The sequence below is a fragment of the Corvus moneduloides genome, chromosome 4 (genome assembly GCF_009650955.1).
Source record: "Corvus moneduloides isolate bCorMon1 chromosome 4, bCorMon1.pri, whole genome shotgun sequence".
In the NCBI taxonomy this organism is placed as follows: Eukaryota; Metazoa; Chordata; class Aves; order Passeriformes; family Corvidae; genus Corvus; species Corvus moneduloides.
In genome coordinates, this window is record NC_045479.1 from 23,565,341 (window position 1) to 23,586,962 (window position 21,622).

Below are 21,622 nucleotides of genomic sequence, written 5' to 3' on the forward strand. Positions count from 1 at the left end.
TGTTTGAACTCAAACAACTGTGTGTTGTTGCTTCTGATTTGAGGACCAGGTATGAGAGTAGCGGTTACCAAGTCCAGTGCTGTGCACGGGGCCTGGAACAGATGTAAAGAAAGAGGAGTGGGCCGCTCTGAAAAAGAGAACTTGGCTGAGGAATCGTAAAAGGCTGACAGGATTTTATTGAAGTTGAAAATACAAAAAGGTCAGATTGTCTCCCACCCTCTTGGCACCCTTCCCATCCAGCAATCATAATGAAGTATCAATATGCACAGTGACAGCTCCAGCCCAGCCATGAGACTGCTGCTCCCAGTTGTGTCCTCCAGCAGCCCACAGATGAACCCATCTAAAAGCCATGCCTATTCCTGGTACCTCAGCTTTGAACAGAGGTCCACTTAGCCTCTCCTGGACAAGAGACAGATATCAGAGAGAATGATGACTTAAAGGCCTCTGAAGAATGCTCCAAACTGTGGTTGCTGCATGTTTAAGCTGAATGCTAATAATAAACTCTTTCAAACCAGCAGCTCCCAAGCTGAGGGATGGGTATGGCTACACCATGTACCACGGCGTGCTACACAGGTGGGAACTCAGATTACTATCGGGCATGTTCCTGTCACCCTCTTGCTGTTGGTGCCCTATCAATGAGACTTCATGGATCCCTGCTCCAAAACAAAGCAACCTAAATCTTCATTGCTAACCACAGTGGGCAGAAGCGAGAGAGCAGCAACAGCATTTCCCTGCATCCTTCATAGCTGCATCACTTCAGGCTCCCAGCATAAGCCATGATTCGTTTCTCACACTGCACTTAAGGTTCTCCATGACAAGCAAGAGACACAGAATGGCTGAGCAATGGGTTTGGTGCTGCTGAGGCAGAGGTAAATCCACCTCCATCCTAGCCCAACAGTATGGCTGAATGCACAATACCTCCTGTCACAACTGGACCTCTTGCCTGAGACTGCCAGTAACAGGAAACACAAAAGTTTGCTATGCTGGGGGGTTTTTTGCAAGATGTAGATGTCTGCCTAGAACTGCATTAAGACTGTCACCCTCCATCCTTACTCTCTTATACATCAGGGCAGTTCTGACCAGCTACCTGTGTATATGGGTATTTTTTGCAAGTGTTACACTGTAATATTTAAGTGCTAACTTGCAACAAACTTAAAAGATGGGTCCAGTGAAAGCTGCTAGTCTAGCCATGAAAAACTTTGTATCCCGTTTGTAACCAGACACATTCTCTGCACTCTGACAGCAGGCTCTGGGGAAGGTGACGACTACGCCTCAGGGCACGTTTCTCAAGGCAGTATGTTTGCTCAGCTTCTGGCACGCAGAATTAAATGTGTGTTCTTCTCATAGCACAAAGCCTTCTGCTGCTCAAGGCATTCACTTTCTCCCTCATGCAACTGAGCAGTACGGAGGTGGCAAAAGGTGCCTGTTCCAAGCATTTCCATGATGCTGGCCAGCTGCTGAGTGCACTAGTCAGGGCTGGTAACAGCACATGGCATTGGCCACCGCCTACATTGAGCTGACATACTTAGGAGAAGGCAAAATATCTCTGGAAAGGGGATCCTATTCATCGCCAGCCCATCTGGTAAAAAGTCGAGCAGGTCTTTTACCCCAAAGTCACAGCTGCAGCACTCTTGTCTGTTGCCTCTGTTGTGCAAAGCCTGCTGCCTCCCCATGGGGCAGCTGTGGCAGCACCAACAGGAACAGTCTGAGCACCACTGGAGAGTCAGTCTGGCAGGAATGGCCGCTGGCAGCAATGTTTAGCCAGCGATCTGGGAAGCAAATATCAGCTTCCTTTTCTTCTCTCTAAGGCTTCTCCTGCTGCATCAGGAAGATGATTTGGAAGCCCATTACCTGTTCTCCATCTTCTGCATCTGAAGGCTGAGTGATGTGAAGCTGGCCAGGAGGTCTGTAACCTCATCCACCTGACAGAAGAGTACAGATGGCCATCAGGGAGGGGAATGCAGCTGTGCAGCCACCCACCGCCACAGAAGAAAGCCCCATGCAGCAGGAACCACCCTTGTACTAGAACTGCCAGTAATGCCCATGCTGAGCTTATACTAGGACAGGATCCCTTAGGGTGCCAACAATCATGCAGAAGGGCTACTATCCTCATGATCAAACAAGCCCTAATCTAAGGCAATGGGAGCTTCTCCCCATTCTTCAGGAGGTGATGCTTGACCTCCACTCTGTGTGATTTAGCCACTCCTTAAAATACAAGCATGTTGCTATATTACCCAAAATGGTGTCAGGGCTGTTTCCTCTAAGCCTGTTTCTAAGGGCCAGTCTTTTGTAGGAAAAAGCCCCAGGCCCTGCAACCCCATGTGGTTGTGCTGATCCTGGCCTTAAACTGACTGTGTCCTCAGCCCATCTGATCCTCAGCTTCCCTGCTGCTAGGCACTATGATGCTTTCTGCATTTTGAATTTTCACCTAAAGGAGTACCATGAGTCATCGTGTAACTTGCCCACTTCTCCCAATGTGAGCAATAACCATGTCTTCAGTGTCCCATGGCTCATGCAGTTGCATTCTCCTAACTGTGCAAGGATGTGAGTCAGAGTAGCTCAATGCTGCCCACCTGCTCCTTTGTGCTAGTCATCTGTAGCCTGGAGCAGAGGTCATCCAGCTGTTCCTTTTGCTCATGCCTCCCCAGACGGTCCAGGTATTCCCGCAACATCTGGATAATCTGAAACAAACAGGCATAAGAGGCAAACATCAAAGAGCCGCACCAGTCTGGGGTGTTTTACAGGAAAAATTAAATTGCAATTAAATTGACAAGCATGCAGCCTTGATGCTGCAGCACATGGCAGAGTTCATGACCCCTAGAGACAAACCCAGGCAAAGCAACTACATATAGCACTAATGGCAGCATCAGAGTCCAGTGAGTCACCAGAGGCATTCAGTAGACACAGATGGACTACTTGTGATCCTTGTGCCTGGTTTAAGAACAGGGGAAAGAGATAAGCCCAGCTGAAGCAGCATAAGGTCTAGCCCTGAAAGCACCAAACTTTTTCTTTATGGCTAGTTAGCTTCCCTCACTGTGAGGAGCAGGGACTTAAAGCGGGATCCAGTTGTGCACAGAGAATAAAAATCTTTGTAGCTATGTGGCTCCTTAAGTGAGGCCCATGCCCCAGGCATTTGCAGCCCCAGGAGTGCTTTCTTCTTCCATGCCTCCACATACTGGAGCAGGGTAGACTGTGCTAGGAACACAGAGCATGTGTATGCCACAGCTACAGCCTCATGCTGCGGTCCCTCTCCTGCCACAAGGCATCTGTCTTACATTGTGGTTGAAGAAAAGAGAATGCTCCATACAGCCCAAGAATTCAGACACTCAATGCATCCTTAGCCTACCAGAGCCAAGGGAGGCCCTGGAAAAAATTAGAGTAGAGGCTGGGAAACAGGAAGGTCTCTGAAAACAAAAGGAAAAGTCAAACTCTTCCCACAGAAGTTAAGAGCCTACAGACAGGTATTTAAGTAAAGGGTGCAGGAAGCTGCCAGGGGCTGCACCACCTTACCAGAACACGGGACTGTTTCTTTTACCTGCTTCACTTCAAGGCGTACGGCCTCCAGGCTGTGGGAGAGTCCTTCCTGCAGGATATTCAGCTTTGATTTAGCGAGGTGCAGTGGGGTTCTGCCAGCTCGATCCAAGGCATCAACTCTGGCCCCTGCAAGATGCATGAGCAAGGACAGTGAGGTCTACCATGAAGATTTGATGTCCCTGGGGAGTATCAACAGGGCAGGGCAGGAAGGGGACAGGCTGTAATTGTTATAGAGGAAATGTTACCTCCGCGCAGCAACGTGGTGATGACAGGAACGTGGTTTGTGCAGGCAGCTGGGGAGGGAAAACACAGGACACACAACTCAGAGGTACAAACAAAAATGAGTTTCTGCTCAAGCACAGAGCTTGCTGCTTCCCAAAGGGCTTCTTTGCCATGGGAAAGAGGAACGGTCCAAATGCTAGGATTAACCTCACACTCAAGCCTGAGTACCCTCTCTGGAATAGATCTTGCACTCCTTGGGGCTGGCAGCAGGAGGGAAACCAATTTTCTCAAACCTCTTCTTTGACCCTAAATCTTGTGAGGAGCAAATCTAATGAAGTGCAAAGAGTCCCTCCTAGGTCCTTAAATCTGGCCATGCATTCTGTGAGGCACAGGCAAGAGGAAGGTGAAGAGGAAAGGAACAGTAAGGAGGTTCTCACCTCACCTCTCTGCATGCAAAGCTCATCTGTGTGGCACTTACCCAAGTGTAAGGGAGTGTTGCCCAGCCCATCTCTCTGGTTCGGGTCAGCCCCATGGTCCAGAAGCAGTTGGACTAGAAACAAGAAAACAGAACCACATCAGTCCCTTCCCTTTGCCCCACAGGTCAGGCCCACATGGGCCACAGGTCCATGTGGCAGTCACCAGGCTGCCTTATGGATGCTTCTGTTCAGCTCATCAGCTTCCTTACTGAGACAGGGATAGGAGTTTGCACAGCAATGCAGAAGGACGCAGCACAAAGCCAGGCAGTGCCACTGCCTCTGGGCTCCCTGATGCAAAGAACTGGGAGGAGGGACACCCTTCCCTCTGCACCAGTACAGCCCTAGAACTGGGAGGTCTTGCTCCCACTCCAGCAGGCAGGCATGGCAAGCCCTGGGGCCAGAGTTGGCAATTTTGACACAAAAGGAACAGAAAAGAGCAACCTCTGACGAGTTGCTGAATCAAAATAAAGAACTCCCCCCGCCTCACCGATGTGATCGTTGCCATTGCAGGAGGCAAAGTGCAGGGCTGTCCGGCCTTTGTCGTCCGCAGCACACGGGTCAGTTCCATCCTCCAAGAGTTGCTGCACTGACAGAACCAAGGAGAAGAAAGCAGGTAAGCTGAAGGGGCACCTGATCAGAGAGAGGTAATGCTATCTGCTCCTCTGGGGGTAGAAACACATGCTGTCAGCTGCTGAGTCACCTGGACTTGAACCAGTTCCCACCAGCTTCCCAGCTCAGCAGAACCAGCCTAAGCAACATAACCTCCACCCTCTGATTCAGCCTTCACCACCTTCCACATGTTGCCATAAAAGATAAGCCAACAGCTCTAACGGCTAAGGATCCACCTAGCCAAATTTTCAAGCTCCAAGGACAATTAGCAGCAAATGCCTAGAGAATATTAAATGATAGGAAAGATGTGGGGCTAACTCTCGGTTTTAGCTGCATCCCAGGCACTTCCCAAGCTAGAATTAGCATCCTGTGCTTACTACCCCTCCATGGGCCTTCCCCATGGATTTGCACGGTCCTTTTCTGCACCTGTGTAAACTTTTCACACCAACATGGACCCGTGGTCAGAAGTTTCACAGTGTAACCACAGGTAGTGAGAAAAGCCACTTCTTCACACCTGTTTTGACTATGCCCCTTCCTAACCAATGGTGGCAACAGTTTGGGAAGCAGACAGGCGAGTGCACCAACCTGCCAAGAGCAGTGCAAAGAGATCAGTAAAGGGTGGAAAGATTAGGGGCATAAAAATAGCACCAACAGCAGCATGTGTTAAGGGCAACTGTAAGGGCTGTTACTCCTGTTGTTTTGAGATCATCCTGATATACTAACTGGTGTGTAAAATAAAGCTCATTCCACAGATGTTAAAAATGCTCACAGATTCACTATATTTTGTGATCTCTAAACAGCATATTCTACAACAGTTAACAGTGGTTCAGGCCACTGAAAGTCACCATTCATCTCAGCTTCCAGAAATTGTACTATAGCCATCTTTGAACTTCTTCCTGTACACCTCCTACTTCAAGTGTGGTACAGAACTGAAAGGAACACCTGAAAAGATGGACGTGGCATTAACATGGAATGTTTCATACCCCAGAAGAAAGACAGGGAGACTGACAGTGCCCAGTGAGAACCATTAATGGGAATACTTTAGCTAGTCTTCCCCTGAACCAAGTAGGAATGACATAACCTCTCACACCCAGTGCCACCACAGGAAACAGCAAAGATGTTTACTTGTTGATGAAAAAGAAATTAATCATAGCACACTTCCTCAGGCTTCAGAGTAAACAAAACACAAGAGGTAAACACGGGAACCTGTCTATCAAATCCAAGCTGGACTGAAACCAAGACTTCCATTAAGCTGCATTTGTTCATCTTCCTGTTGGAAGTGATATAACTTTTTAGTAATTTTAGCTAGTGGTTTTAATTAACTTTGAAATTGTTTTTGTCAATCATAATCTATATATATTAATTATAAATAGTGTGTGAATATAAATTATTCTTAGCCAGCATTTAGCAAAGTTGTCATAAGGTACTTTTGTAGGAACACAGATTGCAAAAACTACTGAAACTTTAACTTCTGATAAACTAACTCTGATATGCTTCAATGAGCAAAACCAGAGAAAGATGTACTGTTGAGGTTGGACATCTGGAATGTAGAATTTATGGATCACAAAGACATTGCAGAAACCAGAAGATAAAGAAGGGACTAACAAAGACTCAGTGTATGTGTTGGAAAGTCCCTACCAGAGGAAAAAGATACTAAAAAGACTAAAAAATATGGACTAACTAGCGTGAGAAGCGAGAAATCAATAACCAATAGAGGACAGAATACTAATTAATGAAAGTGAACTATGTGATTTAGAACCATGAACGTTAATTTCTTTGTTTGCTAAAAATGTGTGAACAAGTGAAAAAGTTTTATATCTATGTCTGTGTGGAAGCTGGAATTTTGGTACCCACACAAACCTCTCCTGGCCAACAGCAAAGTAACACCTTACTCACTAACACTAAAAAGACAGTGTTAGAGAGTTTTATTTACCCTAATAATTTCAGAGGATTTGGTAACAATTTACTGGTGACCCAGGTGAGACAACACGTTTGACATTCCATAGATTTACAGATCAAGGACTTGGGTGGACACTGAAAGGCTTTTTTTCAGGGAAATTTTTCGATCTCCTGATCCAGGTGAGTTCAAGGCAAAAAACCCTGAGAGTTTATTAAGACATTACTGAAGGTTTAAAAAGGTATACCTAATCATAAGCTTGCACTCTCTAACATAATTGGGTTAAGAAAGTGATGATATAATTGGCTATTTTCTATTAAAAGTAACTGTAAAACTCTATAAGTGAATATTAATGGAATTGTGTTTGTGTCCCACTGCCTAGTTGGAAAGCTGTAGTTGTAAAACTGTATAAGGGTCTATCAAAAGGTGTGGTTGGAGTCCTCACTCTCTGCTTTGCACACTGATTAGTCAGACACAGTGCTGCTTGCACAAAGAGCCACGCTATGGAAAGGTTTTGCCCAGATATTTCTGTGCTTAATAAAGTCTATGGTATGTGTTAGTGCTGGAAAAGGAGAGTGTGTGGTAATGTGAGCGTGCTAGAAGTATAAATTGAGTTTGTATGAAAATCCATTTGCTCTAAGAGTGTTGAAGCCATTGTATGTTTACTGTGATTTTTACGGTATTTGGTGTGTACTAAATGTTTGGTTTTCAGCAATATAAATTGTTAAAGCAAAGATTGTTTGCTCAGAGCTCTCTCCTCGGCGTTAGCACAGCGGCTGCTACTGTTTCAGTGACCGGAATTGTATTTGTGTGCATAGAGCGCTCTCTCGTGTCGGTTTTAGTGATTGCTGGAATTTTTACTTACTACGGGTTTTTCTGCTCGAACTCGGGAAGAGGGGCAATACCCAAATGTTCCCCTTTAGGCTGTATTTTGTAGCACTGGAAAAAGCTTAAAAGCGATTCTCTAACTCGGAAACAGTTAACAGAATATTGTGTTCTCTGGTGGCCAGATTATCTGTTAGACAATCAAGAAAAATGGCCAGTTCATGGTATTCTACAGCAAAATGGTATTTTACAGTTGCTGTTATATTGCCAAAAGCAAGAGAAATGTAATGACATACCATACATAGTACCTCAAGCAGTGATGAGACAAGCAGCCAAAGATAAACACAGAGGATCACACTGGGGAGGAGCATAAGCTATTACAGCTCACCTGAAGCATCAAGTAATTAGTGTAAAAATACCAGGAATCAAAAGTGTAGTCAGTATGTGTAAAATACGTTTGCAAAGCAATCCACAGCCCTACAAAAGACCTCCTTTAGGGACTAGAAAAAGAGGGAACTCTCCTGGAGTTTATAGGCAAATAGACTTTTCTGAGTTACCTTGTCAAGAGGGATATTGACACCTATTGGTTTTAGCTGATGCATTCTCTGGATAGCCTGAAGTTTTTCCCTGTTGCACCAACACAGCAAGAGAAGTTACCAAGATATTGTTAAAAGAAATAACACCCTGATTTGGAACTTTGTTGGGAATGAATCCATGGTATCTATGCTATCTTACAACAAGACACAAGTGAAATTTGTGCATTTGAATGCCTTAAGTTTTGCTAGATACCCAATGATTTAAGTGGAAGTAATCTTAAAGGAAAATTAGGATCACTTCCAAAGGGGGGAATTGTTGGAAATGACAAAACTTTTTAGTAATTCTAGTTAATCGTTTTAATTACCTTTTAAATTAATTGCTTAGTCATAATCAATACATATATATTACTCTTAGCCAGCATCTAGCAAAGTTGTCATGAAGTTACTTTTGTGGGAACACAGATTGCGAAAACTACTGAAACTTTAAGTTTTGATAAACTAACTCTCATATGCTTCAATTAACAAAGCCTGAGAGACAAAGATGTATTGTTGAGGTTGGACATCTGGAATGTAGAATTTATGGACCACAAGGACATTTTGCAGAAACCAGAAGAAGGTAAGAGTCTAGCTCTGGCCCTGGTTCTGATCTACTGGGTCACGCTGCCTCATCATACAGGATATGGCTTAGATAATCATAACTTTTCCACCTAAATCAAAACATTATTCTCTTGCTGCTAACAACTGGACAAAAGTACATACCAAAACAGCTGAGATGGTGCAGTGCTAATTTAGCTCCAGGAAGATGGAAAACTAACACTATGAACCACGTGCAGTGAAAAAGTGAACACTATAACCAGTTCCACTCTGCTGAGAGAACAGACCCAGGCTTCAAAAAAGCATTTTCTAGATCTGAAGCATCTAAAGCACCCTGTCCACAAACTTACATGCAGCCACTTCCTCCTCCCCTGAAGTAAGAGTCCTTGATATGCTGCCCTTCCAAAAAAAGGTCCCAAGTGGGACTGACAGAAGCCTTACCTGTGTCCAAATCATTGCTGTTGGCAGCTTCACGCAGTCTTTTCAGAGCTACGGAGGAAAAAAAGCAATTATTAGAAGGCACAGAGGAAAAAGGCACGTTTCCCTACTGAAACATCCCATCCTGGCGCTCGACAACAGGTGCGGGGCCAAAGTACGCTGCTGCTGGCTCAGTCCAGAGAAGAGGAAACAGATCAAGGCACCAGGTAAGAATCGTTCTCGTCACCTCCCGAAGCCGTCCGCGGGCCCGCCCGCTCCTCACGGGCACCCTCCCCTGGCAGGACCGGGGATGCCTTCCCAAGCCGCCCACCGAACAGATCCGACCTCCCTCCCAAAGCCCCGTGAGGAGCCGGCCGAAGGAGGGGCTGTTCCGAGTGGGACAGTGGCTCCTCGCCGCTCACCGTGGGCCTCCTTGCCCGTAGGCCCCAGCCGGCGGTGGAGGCGGGCGGCCCTGCGCAGGCGGCGGGCCGGGATCTTGCCCGCGGGCTCCTCCCGCTGCCACAGGACGTGCAGGTAGCCGAGGGGTCCGGCCGGCCCCAGTGGCGGCAGCGCGATGCGCGGCTCTGGCTCCGGCTCCGATTCTGGCTCTGGCTCCGGTGCCGGTGCCGGTTCCGGCCCCGCGCCGGGAGCCCCCTCAGCCCCGCCGCCAGCCTCCATCCCGTCACGGCCCGGGCCGGGAGAGGGGCGGGACGCCGCTACAGCAACAGGGCGGCCCGCTCCTCTCGACCAATGGGAAGCGACACCAGCCGTGCATGCAGCCAATGGGGAGGGAGCGGGTGGGAGAGAGGCGGGGCGGGCAGCGGAGGCTGTGACCAGGGGAGCCTGACGGGCAGTCGTTTTCTCCAATCAGACAGAGAACAGGGCCATGGCCCGCCCAGGAGGGCTCCGCCGGGTGAAGACAGGCAGTTGTTTTAGCCAATAGAAGGGCTCAATCGCCCAGGTGCCCGCCCCACCCCCGTGCCCGCGCCGCGCCGGGCCCGCGTTTCCGCCCGGAGGCCTTTTCGTGCCGCGCCGCCGCCATGGCCTACCCGGGGGAGGACTACGACAACGAGGTGCGGGCGGGGGTCCCGGGGGCGGGGGTCGTGTCCGGGCTGTTCGCGGGGACTCACTGCCGCCTTCTCCCTCCAGGCTGCCTACGACCCCTACGCGTACTCCAACGACTATGATATGCACACGGGTGAGTGTGAGGGCCCCACAGGCGCCCCGGGCCTGCGTGCGCCTGGCTGGGTCTGTGGGCCCGGGCCGGGCCGTGCGGCCGCTGCCTCACTGGGTCTCTTTCTCCGCAGGAGACCCGAAGCAAGACCTGGCCTACGAGCGCCAGTACGAACAGCAGACCTACCAGGTGATCCCCGAAGTGATCAAAAACTTCATTCAGTATTTTCACAAGACGGTGTCAGATCTCATTGACCAGAAGGTGTACGAGCTCCAGGCCAGCCGGGTTTCTAGTGATGTTATTGACCAGAAGGTGTACGAGATCCAGGACATTTATGAGAACAGGTACAATACTGTCCTTCCAGCTGATGGAAATCATTGTTTAAACTGTGATGCCCTTAAAGGCTGACTGCTACCTGTGCTGTTCCAAACTTGGGTTTTCTCTAAAACAGGTTTGGTTCTGGGGAAAAAAGCCCTCTAGATATTTCCAGCCCATCAGACTAACGTAACTATAGATGAGTTGTGACCTGTCTGAAGGAAAGTGTCAGCCCTGGCCTAACAGGAACAGAGGCTGCAAAAAGGGATCTCAGTCGGGCTAGTCAGGCAGTTTGCAGAAAGCTGTGAGGTGTAACTTTTGTGTCTCTTCCCAATAGCTACTTCCACTTCTGCTTGTAGCCATGTCAGCTTGCCATAAAGGGAACGTGGAAGCGACATACACATCACACACGTTTCATGCCTGGGGGATAAATTGAAGTTTAACTGCTTAGTTTGCAACTCTCATTCTGTGCTTCAGCATCAGATTTACTAATAGGGGTTGGTGGTGCTGCTCAGCTTTCACCAAGTCCAAGGTCTCTGTGTTGTCATCTCTGACGCCAGCACTGTCATACTGAGTGAGAAGTGGGTTCTCATACCACGTGTGTGTCTGTCTTTCAGCTGGACAAAACTGACAGAAAGGTTTTTTAAGAACACCCCATGGCCAGAGGCTGAGGCCATTGCTCCTCAGGTTGGAAATGGTGAGTGTCCTACCTTCTCTTTGGTTGTCAGAGAGAGAAGGAACTGAATCCCTTCTGATCCCGAGTTAGCAGGTGCACAGCGTTGCTGCTGCTTGAGTCAGTCGCCTCTGTTCACTCTGGCAACTCCTTCAGCAGATGCCTGGCAAGAAGTCAAACTTGAGCAAAGTGGTTTTTTGTGCCTCCCTTTATTGTTGTGGCAGGAGGCTGATAGGCCTTGTGGCTTGCTGATGTCCCCTTCTGTCATCTTTTCCAGATGCTGTTTTCCTGATCCTATACAAGGAGCTGTACTACAGGCACATCTACGCCAAAGTCAGCGTGAGTGTTGGCCCCGTGTCTTCTTGTGGGTTGTGTGCTGGCTTCACTGTGCCAGCAAACTTGACAAATCTTGCTGCCACTACTGTATCAGTGGTCTCCTAACCTTTACAAGACAGGATTGGATGGGTTCATGACCTGTGAGTCATGTTGGTTTTAGGGAAGCTGAAAGTTCTTGCCTTTTGTTAGTTTAGTAAGGATTCACTGATTGCTGAAAAGCAAGAAAGACTTGATTGTCTGTCTGAGGCTCATTAGCTGTCTCTTCAAGCTTGGTGGTGATGAGTGTGCAGGTTTCCCTGGTAACTCAAATGAATCAGGAGACTGGATCTGGGTTTTCAGGAGGCTGTTTGTTGCTAACATCAAATGTAATGGTTAGTGAGTTAGGGAAGAAGGGGGTGTTGGAAGGGAACTGAGTTTTCCTTTTTATTGCTTTTGTGTGTTTCTTTATGGCTCTTCAAATTAGGAGGTGGGTGAGAAGGGGTGTCATAAAAGAAAGGTGCATTATTTGTGATTAAAAACCTCTCATGGGATCAGAGTACCATGTGGAAAGGGAAGCATAGATACCATAAAGGATGCAGGAGAAGGAAGTGAAAGGAATAATGCTCTGTGAAACAAAACAAACCTTGCTTTTTTTTTTTTTTTTAAGCTGCTTTGAAATCAGTGAGAAAATCTTAGTCCTTAGTTATTAAAGGAAAAAGTCTGAAGAGATGTGTGATTATGAGCTAAACAAGTAATAACTGCAGTTTTACTGTGGACCAGAGGGTGGAGAAATGGGCACTTTTAAAAGGCTGCTGTGTTAACACAAGCCAGGCTTTAACAGGAGAAACTGGTTTCTCGAGCTGTGCTATTAGTGGTTCTCAGACTCAGTGTCTCCAGCTGAAACAACAACCAGTAGGTCAACGGGTTTAGAAATGCTGTCCAGAAACAGAATTGTTGATCTATTAAGGCTTCTCATGAGCAGAAAAGGAAGGAAAGCTGGTGAAGGTAATAGAAAGTTCTTGAATCTGAAGAGCAGAGGGGAACAGGGAAGGTTAATGCAGAAAATTCACAGGAGGTTTGACTGCTCAGTCATCCTGGGAGAAGCTGCCTGTACAGGCAAAGTCATCCCTGTTTTATGGGACAGCAGTGCTGCAATTTCAGGTTTTCTGGGTGATGCTGGTGGGTGTCCTGGTTGAATACTGGTTCTAACACTCTTGAACTAAACCCTTTACTACTGTGACTGTCCTTATGCTGTTGCCCATGAACTCCCTCCTGCCCTGCTTGAAGCAGACTGTGCTGACTTCTCTTTTCAGGGGGGTCCCACACTGGAGCAGAGATTTGAGTCCTATTACAACTACTGCAATCTCTTCAACTACATCCTCAGTGAGTTGCTGCAATTCATTCCTGGTTTGTGAATTTCAGAAAGAGAGATTGGATGGGGAGGGCAGAGCTGCAGAAAGGGTCAGAAGAACTGCAGCATGTTTGTTTATAAATAATAGAGGGAAAAGTAGTCTATAAGCTCTCTGCATGTTTGAGTTTGTTGAATGAAGAGCAATTTACATCCATAAATTTAAAATCACAAAAAGCAGATATAGTTTCCAGTGCTTTCTGGAAATACTGTAAGGAATAAAACTTACTTAGCTTTCTGTCTTGCTGAGAACTGCTTCACTTCTCTTTATTTAAAAGTAAAATGAAGCAGTAAGCTAAAGAAAACTTGCAGTGTTTCCCAACTGTTTACTGTTGTTAACTCCCCTTGGAATAAATGTTAGTGTTTGTGACTCCCTGCCAAGCCCTGTGGAGAATGGATCAGTTAGGATAAACTCCTACAGTCTGGGTGCAGCTTCTGAGAGCTGATGCTGCTGAGCAGTTCCACTCTAGAGATTAACCCTGTGCATGTTCATAGTCTTGGAAAGTGAAAACAGTTGAGGTAGTCAAAGCTACATAGCTCTACTGAAAGCTTCATTCATCTGCTGCTGCAGCTCCCATTTCAGGGAAATTCATGTGTTCTTTAATTTGTCTATTCCTCCAGTTCTGACAATGTTCTTGCTCAAGGTGTTAACCCCCTCATCTATTCTCCTGCAGATGCTGATGGCCCTGCGCCTCTGGAACTGCCCAACCAGTGGCTCTGGGATATCATTGATGAGTTCATATACCAGGTTTGTGATTATAAAACTGGGCCATTTTAGGGTGGCCTTGCCTTTATTAGTTGTATAAATTTTCCACCTCTTCCCTTGCTGTGATTTCCATAGCAAGGGTACCAACCACTGCAGGTTGAAAATCTTAGGTGATCACTGTCACTCTTGTGTTACCAGGCGGATGAAGCAGTTGTAAATGTACAGGTTTTTAAGTTTCAGGGTGCTCTTTGGGGAGTCATGAACTTTTATGCCTGTTTCTGTTTTCAGAACAAAAGTTCTGTCTTTCTTAGTCAGTAGGGCCTTTATGCTTGCACCGAGAGACTGATGACCTGATTTGAAATAAGCTGTGATCTGAGATCTTGACATTAAGAAATATTTTTCCACTTATTGTTCTGAGTGCAACAGTACAGATCTCAAATGCTATTGGTTTTTCTCTTTAGAGACTATATTCCTTTCTCCATAACTTTTTATTATAGAGCTGCCTGGAATTCCTCAAACGTTGTCTTGTCAAGCTTGAGAACAAAAAAGATGTGTGCATATGGAGGAAAAAGATGTGTGTATGCAAACACATAATTTGGTCATTCTTGTTTCTACTTGTTCAGACAGCAAATTTGTGTTTAGTTGCCTGTCCTAATTGTTTGAGAGATCCTTTTTGCTTTGATCTGTCTCCTGGCCTTTTCTCTCTGTACTGTATAATTTTTTTAGGTGCTTTAAAGATGGTATAATCTGCCATTTTGATTTCCGTGTGATCTCACATGAAACTTTTTTTTCCATGAAGCTTGTAGTTTATTGTAATGCATTTGCGTGAGCAAGTTGTAAGCTTAGTGCACTTAGCTGAGCATCTCCAAACCAGCTGCTCATCAGTGAATCTCTGCTTTTTCCTGTAGTTCCAGTCTTTCAGCCAGTACCGCTGTAAAACAGCCAAAAAGTCTGAGGAGGAAATTGATTTCCTTCGTTCCAACCCCAAGATCTGGAACGTCCACAGTGTCCTTAATGTGCTGCACTCTCTGGTGGACAAATCCAACATCAACCGACAGCTGGAGGTCTATACAAGTGGAGGTGAGCTTTGGGTGGTGCCAAGCAGCACTGGTGTCTCTGCTGCCTTGCTTTGATTTGACCCAAGTTGGTTAACTTCGTTTGGGAGCTGGATCAAACCCATAATCAGTGTATGGATTGGCTGGGAACAGGTTCTGTTGGCCTTGAGAAATACCAGTGATTACATTTTCAGGCCTTGCTCCCTTTGCTTTTAAACAGAAGAGTATTGAAAGGGAAGCTTGCTTCCTTGGAGGATAGCATTGTGGTTCCTTTTTTCCCTAGGTGACCCTGAAAGTGTGGCTGGTGAATATGGGCGCCACTCCCTCTACAAGATGCTGGGCTATTTCAGCCTGGTTGGGCTGCTGCGTCTGCACTCTCTGCTGGGAGATTACTACCAAGCCATCAAGGTGCTGGAGAACATTGAGCTCAACAAGAAGGTAATACAACATGTTTTAACCCTTCTTTTGCAGTCTCCCAATCTCTCTGTTCAAACATGCTGGTGAAAAATTGCTATACTGAATCTTCCAGCTGAGGAACTGTTTGTATCTGTTGTAGTTGTCAGGAGTTTGTAGCTGAGCACAGCTGGAGCTTTGGCATTAAATCAAGCCATATGATAATGCCTGATGCTGTTGCAGCACAATTGCCCAGTTTTTTAGGAGGTTTGCTGTGTTGTGCAAGGCAGTGTTGTTGCGGAGAATACTGCTGGAACTGCTAGTCATAGTGCAGTGGTAACTACCTGAACATGCCATTCTTACTTTTGTCAGTGGCTCTTTCTTGTACTTTTGACTTCTGTTCTCACCGTGCCTGCTCACACCTTGAGTGGTTTTGCCTTAGAATTGGGTGCTTCTTGTGGCTGGTAAAAGCCCAGCTGCAATGGGCTTGGGCCACAGCTTGGCACAGATCTACATATGTGCTGTCTGGCACAGGATGTGGAATGAAATACGGGGAAAGGGAACTGAGCAGAGCAATGTTAGGCACAGTGCAAGAGTCCTCTGCTTGCAGGAAGCTGAAACTGGAAAACATAGGAAATGGGATGATCTAATAAAACAGTGAGGAAGCTGCTGCAGGGATGGGTGGAAGGTGAGGTATCCTGAATTAACCCTCTCCTTTCTGTATTTGGGATGGGCGTGAAAGCAGAGGTGGCTGGATTGTGGCTAACAAGCAGTTTGGATTGTTGTCTTCCCTCTAACATAGCATGTTACTCCTTCCTTCTCAGAGCATGTACTCCCGGGTGCCTGAGTGCCAGGTGACCACCTATTACTACGTGGGCTTCGCATACCTTATGATGCGGCGTTACCAGGATGCCATCCGTGTCTTTGCCAACATCCTTCTCTACATCCAGAGGACCAAGAGCATGTTTCAGAGGACGACCTACAAGTATGAGATGGTAAGAGAAAGAATAGACTAGACTTCTCAAAAGAAAAAGCTGCTGTCTTCTTTCCTGTCCCTCCTCTATCACCCCATAGCTTATGTCGAATAGTCTGGCTTTATTTTCCTGGACTTTGCTGCTGGTGGTGGCTGGGGATCCTCTGAACTCCTTTGCCACATGTGACAATATTTTCTCTTAGCTATGTGACTAGTTACTTTGGGTGTTCCCCATATGGTTGTCCCACTCCATCTGCACTCTCCCTCTAGGCGGGTTTGTTAATGAGTATCAGCTGCTAATGATAACTCTTGTTGATGCTCCTTCAGACTCAGTTGTGTTTCTAGTCCAGTCCTGCACTTCAGGTTGCTGACGTTGCTGTATTTCCTTTATCTGATAATCATTCACAGACATGGCTGTAACAAAGCTCCTTTCTCTTTCTACCTAAGCTGTCTTACCTCCTGATTTTGGTGCCTGTTTTACCTGCTGTCTGCTTTTTATCCTTATGGTTAATTTCTAACTCTTTGTTTAGCCAAATCCTGCCAGTCTTAATTCCATGACACTCCAAAAAGTTGGTGTGTCTGTTTCAGCCACACAACTGTCCATTTCATCCCACACTCAGATAAATCTTCATTCTCAGTCTTTTCTTCACTGACATCCCTGATAACTGTCCCTTGCCAGGAGAAGGTTGTTAAACCATCTGCGTTCCCTTCTCTGCATGTTCTTGTACCAAAATAGTAAAATGTGCTTCTGGCCATCCAGGTTCTGCATGGCTCTGGATGCATTCACTCTGCACCTTCCTCTTGTCCAGCCCTCTCTTTTATTTTTAAGAGCCTTGATATGTCATTCATCCATTTGGTTTGCCCAGAGGCACTGCTTTTTTGTGCTGTTCCCCTTGAGCATTAGGACCATCAGTGCTCTGTGTAAAGGATCTTCCTCTGCAAAGCACAGCTCCCTTGGGCACCCTAAAGCCTGAGCAGGCTGTGGCGCTGACGGGCTCTCCTCTCTGTGTCAGATCAACAAGCAGAACGAGCAGATGCACGCGCTGCTGGCCATCGCCCTCACCATGTACCCCATGCGCATAGACGAGAGCATCCACCTGCAGCTGCGCGAGAAGTACGGGGACAAGATGCTGCGCATGCAGAAGGGCGACGCGCAGGTCTACGAGGAGCTCTTCAGTTATGCCTGCCCCAAGTTCCTCTCCCCTGTGGTGCCCAATTATGACAATGTGCACCCCAACTACCACAAGGAGCCCTTCCTGCAGCAGCTCAAGGTCTTCGCTGATGAGGTTCAGCAGCAGGCCCAGCTTTCCACCATCCGTAGCTTCCTCAAGCTCTATACCACCATGCCCGTGGCAAAGCTGGCTGGCTTCTTAGACCTCACAGAGCAGGAGTTCCGTATCCAGCTGCTGGTCTTCAAGCACAAGATGAAGAACCTGGTATGGACCAGTGGCATATCTGCCCTGGATGGAGAGTTCCAGTCTGCCTCTGAGGTTGACTTCTATATTGACAAGGTTGGTATCTGCCGCTTGCTGGCTGGGAAATTCTTTCACCGAAGAAATTCTGGAATTGGCAGCACCTAGTTTTGCTCCATTCTGTGGGAAACATTCCTTCTTCCTTTGCCATTTGTAGGGCTTGGCTGCCCACAATGAAGTTATAGCCCTGCATAAAAAGAGTGTCAGTGGATGAAGAGTGATGGAATATCACAGGCAGTCAGTGTACCTAGTAAACAAACACTTCCCCAGGACAGAGGGAACTGCTTGTCAGTGTTCTGGGAGGTGATAATTGAGTGACAGATAGTGCTGTTGTTAGTGTGTCAAGCGGGATTGTCCTTGTAGGTGTCCCCCACATCTCTCCTTTGTTGGACAAAGCAGAGATGTTGCTTGGTCACGTTACAGGTCTGCTTTGCACTGGAGCAGCATTTAGCTGTGGCTGCTCGAGGAGGAATCTATAAACCCAAGGTGCGGGGCTGTCACCATCTGCCCTTGGAGCTCCAGCAGCAGGAAGCATAGCAAAGAGTCTTGTAGGACTTTATTTTCAAAGAAGGTAGCAGTAACCATTAGATTCCTTGCTGGGAAGGAGACCAGGTTGCCCTGTGTTCTTGGTCCTTACAGCAGGCCCCTTCTTGCAAGGTCTCATGCCATGTTTCAACCCAGCTGTCATGGCATATAGCATGACTGAAAAGAGGGAAGCATGAGCTGGGGTTGGAACTGTCAAACTGCTGCAAGGAAGACAAAACCAGACAGAGTGTATGAGAATGTGGGAAGTGAGTACAATGTGAACTGGGGACCCATCCCAGGCAAATGTATGAGGGAAGGCAGCCCAAAGAGAACTGAATGATGCTGTGGGACTAGCACAGGTCAAACATGTGTGATGCTGAGCCATGGCTGGGGCGAAGCCCCGTAGCTTGATCCTCATGTTTGGCAGTTCTTGCTGTCTCCCTGCTAGTAGCACAGTCCCTTTCCTAATCTCATCCTGTTCTCTTCCCAGGACATGATCCATATTGCAGACACAAAGGTTGCTCGACGCTATGGAGACTTCTTCATCCGCCAGATCCACAAGTTTGAGGAGGTGAGGCCTGGGCAGGAGAGCTGTGTAGCTCTGCAGGAGACATGGGGCAAGCACTGTGCTGTGCAGGCCCTCGAGGGTCCACACTTGTGTGAGACAGCTGTGTAATTCCATGCTGGACTGAGCCCTGGCTCTGCAAGGCACTGGGCAAAGGCAGGTGTTCTAAGCAGCAGCTGCTGGCCTTTGAAGAATGGTATGTTTTTGTGAGAAGTGCTCGTTTGAGCCACAGTGGAAAAGGAGAAGAATTTTACTGTCTGGGGATGCTGGTCAGTAACACAACCAAAATTATATCTCTAACTTCATAACTATGGCTCTAGAAAATGGCCTTAAAAATTTCTGGAGCAGAGATGGCTTCAGCGTTGTGCTTGGCCAGGAGGTGACATTCTGTCACTACTCCACTCTTGCCCAACAGAGGTTGTTCCGCACTGGAAACTCAGAGGACAAAATTCTGAGATTTAGGGACTTAATGCAGGGTTGTGATAATCACTGCTACAAGTTTGCACCCTCTCTTCTCCCTACATCTTCCTCTGCTATCTTGGAGAGGAGAGAGTTCCACTTTTTCCCTTTCTACTTGACACACTGTACTTGCTCGAGAGCTCTCTTTGTCAGTGAGCTGGAAAGGAGGGAATTAAGAGGCATTGGATAAAGTCTATCCAATGAACAGTAGTGTGTATCAATCACTGTGTATTTTTCTGACCTTTGCTTTCTCTAATTCCAGCTGAACCGAACCCTGAAGAAGATGGGCCAGAGACCCTGATGTGGTTGCAGTGCAGGCCTGGGCAGAGAAGTGGGTGGGAGAGGTTATTCTCTGTGTTGAGGGAGGGGAGCTCAGGGTTCTGGCATTTCTGGAATCTCCTGGGACTCTGAAGGTTTTTTGTATTTAAATATGCAGACTTGTTTGGCTCAAACAGTCCTACAAAGGACATGACATCTAATAAATTAGCAGAATTTTCCTCATGAGCATTTGTACTCATTTGTTTTTCCTCTGTGGAAGAATATAAGTGCATCTGGAGATATGGGCAGCTGCTGTTGGTTTGTGCTCTTGTTGGTCCATGTTGTTGCAGGTAATAATAGGGAGCAGATCTCTTTAGGTGCTCTGTTCATTCACCATGCACAGCAAACGGGGAAGGCTGCAGAACTGATTGACGGGAAGAAAATGAGCTGTTCCACAGTGTCTTCACAGGATATGGAAAGAGATACAAGCTAATACTACTCCTTTTAGCTTTTACCCCACGCATTGAATAGACCTGAGTTGTAGTTGCTTTCTTAGAAGGTTGCATTTTTGCCTTTCCTCCCCTCTTTTTAATTTTAGTTGCTATGAAGTAGAAATGCTCCGAAGTGGATTGTCATGTTTTTAAAGGAGAGGGGAGAATTTCTGTAAACATTGAACCAATATTAACTGGTCATCTGATGAGATGTCCTTGCTGGAGGTTGTATTTTATTTCAGCAGAAGTGATGCCCGAGACCTGGACCTTAATTGAGTTCAGTTTCTCTGGAAAACTCCCTGTGGGCCTTTAATTTACTAAAACCCTTTAAATGCAAATTTTCCCTGCTCTCTAGCCGCAAACTTGCAGTGCCTTGAAAGAGGGGGAAAAAAAGTTTAAAATGAGTCACGTAAAGGGGAATCAAGGACCTGGAAGTATTGGGGAAGAGAATTCAAAGAATGGATCGCATCCCTCCACACCCTCTCTCCCTTTTGCCATCTTTAAATAGTTTGGTGTTTGAGTGGTGGAAACAGGTGCAAGAGGAAAACCTGCATGTGTAATAGCTACACAAAGCGTGTTTCAGATACACCATCTGCCTCTTTGTACCTCTCCCTCTCATTCCTTTCCACTGAGAGAGGGGTCCTAGCAGTCCAGTCTGGCTCTGTGTGTGATTCTGTTTAGCCACAGGGAATAATTAGCCTTTGTTGGATTATATTCTGTGTTTGAATGAGGGTCAGGTTTCCAGTGTCCTAGATACTGCTCAAAAGTAAGCTCTGTTTCCCATCAAAGTTAAGTAACTCAGGCAGGCAGGGTACAGGCAACACAGTGAAATAAATTGGGCAATTCCTGTTGGCCTTCTAGCTGCTGCTAGAAGTTAGTGTTATGGATGCTAGGAGCTCACTGCCGCAAGTTCTGGAGGGTTTGAGGCAGCCATATCATTAAGAAATTAGAGGACTGAGATGCCACTGCATTGCAGCAGCCTGTGGGGAGCTGTGTTCATATCAAGCAGAATCTGCTCCTTTTTGATTTTAGGGCTGGCACTTTTCCTCCTGTTTATTTGCCAACAGGAGCACAGTAAGCATAGCTGTCAACAGCAACTGCCCTACTTTCTTATTATCCAAAGCCTAAATCTTTCCCAGGACATGTGCTCAGGTGGATGGATGTGATACACAATGTGAGAACCCTGGCAAGTATCTCCATGATCAATTTTAGTTCATTGCATAGCAAAGGAATCCAGTGTGTTACTGGGGTGTTAATATCTAGTTGGCATGTTGGAATTACAGACTTTTAATGCTTATCTGTATCATCTGAAACACTCCAGCGGTTACAGGCTGTTCTCAGGTGTGTGGATATGCTTCTGTTTTGTTTCCATCTGCCAGAGCAGCTTCCAAAGGATGCACAGAGACCATCCACTGATCTCCCTGGCTCCGTGCCTTCTCTGAGGGACTGCTGAAGGTTAACTGAGCAGGACTGGCACTTGGTGGAACGAAGCCAGGAGGAGCTCGCAGCTCTCACTGGGTGGGAAGATGGGCTCAGCGAGCTGCGGTGCCTGGCACTGCTTGAAGCGGGAGGAATGCAGGGTGTTCAGCAGCATCAACAGAGCCCCGCTGGTGCTGGGATGGCGCTCCAGAGGGAGGTGGGGGTGGCTAGAGCTTGAGCCTCCCCTGCCGCAGCAGGTTTTGGTGAGTGGAAGTGGTTCTGGACAAAATGGTTTTGTCAGAGGGAACCAC

The 21,622-nt window shown here is 46.9% G+C and overlaps 2 protein-coding genes across 3 annotated transcripts; one reads left to right on the plus strand and one right to left on the minus strand.

Annotated features, from left to right (window-relative positions):
* Positions 1–146: 146 nt before the first annotated feature.
* ANKRD54 (ankyrin repeat domain 54) lies at positions 147–9,813 on the minus strand. 2 transcript variants are annotated; one of them, XM_032106055.1, is made up of 8 exons: positions 9,533–9,813; positions 9,135–9,182; positions 4,720–4,818; positions 4,235–4,306; positions 3,780–3,827; positions 3,536–3,660; positions 2,574–2,681; positions 147–1,922 (listed from the first exon to the last, which is right to left on the minus strand). In XM_032106055.1, exons 1-8 carry the CDS (start codon positions 9,786–9,788, stop codon positions 1,848–1,850), a joined length of 831 nt encoding a protein of 276 aa, XP_031961946.1. In that variant the 5' UTR covers positions 9,789–9,813; the 3' UTR covers positions 147–1,847. The 2 variants fall into 2 exon arrangements, with proteins under 2 accessions (XP_031961946.1, XP_031961948.1); XM_032106057.1 differs by having other exon boundaries at positions 4,720–4,813; positions 9,533–9,624.
* A 298-nt stretch (positions 9,814–10,111) lies between these two features.
* On the plus strand, positions 10,112–19,647 carry EIF3L (eukaryotic translation initiation factor 3 subunit L). Its single transcript, XM_032107160.1, has 13 exons — positions 10,112–10,183; positions 10,260–10,308; positions 10,418–10,628; positions 11,217–11,296; positions 11,550–11,611; positions 12,901–12,970; positions 13,670–13,743; positions 14,610–14,781; positions 15,040–15,194; positions 15,974–16,144; positions 17,136–17,633; positions 18,610–18,690; positions 19,406–19,647. Exons 1-13 carry the CDS (start codon positions 10,151–10,153, stop codon positions 19,442–19,444), a joined length of 1,695 nt encoding a protein of 564 aa, XP_031963051.1. The 5' UTR covers positions 10,112–10,150; the 3' UTR covers positions 19,445–19,647.
* Positions 19,648–21,622: the final 1,975 nt, after the last annotated feature.

What these genes read in the sequence shown, in the direction of transcription:
- ANKRD54 (XM_032106055.1), bottom strand. Translation starts at nt 9,788, where the DNA reads ATGGAGGCTGGCGGCGGGGCTGAGGGGGCTCCCGGCGCGGGGCCGGAA. An exon ending in TACGGGCAAGGAGGCCCACG is followed by an intron (nt 9,183 to 9,532) that starts GTGAGCGGCGAG and finishes TTTCCTCCGTAG; the next exon opens with CTCTGAAAAGACTGCGTGAA. An exon ending in TGACTAGCACAAAGGAGCAG is followed by an intron (nt 1,923 to 2,573) that starts GTGGGCAGCATT and finishes CTCTTCTGTCAG; the next exon opens with GTGGATGAGGTTACAGACCT.
- EIF3L (XM_032107160.1), top strand. Translation starts at nt 10,151, where the DNA reads ATGGCCTACCCGGGGGAGGACTACGACAACGAG. An exon ending in GGGAGGACTACGACAACGAG is followed by an intron (nt 10,184 to 10,259) that starts GTGCGGGCGGGG and finishes TTCTCCCTCCAG; the next exon opens with GCTGCCTACGACCCCTACGC. An exon ending in AGATCCACAAGTTTGAGGAG is followed by an intron (nt 18,691 to 19,405) that starts GTGAGGCCTGGG and finishes CTCTAATTCCAG; the next exon opens with CTGAACCGAACCCTGAAGAA.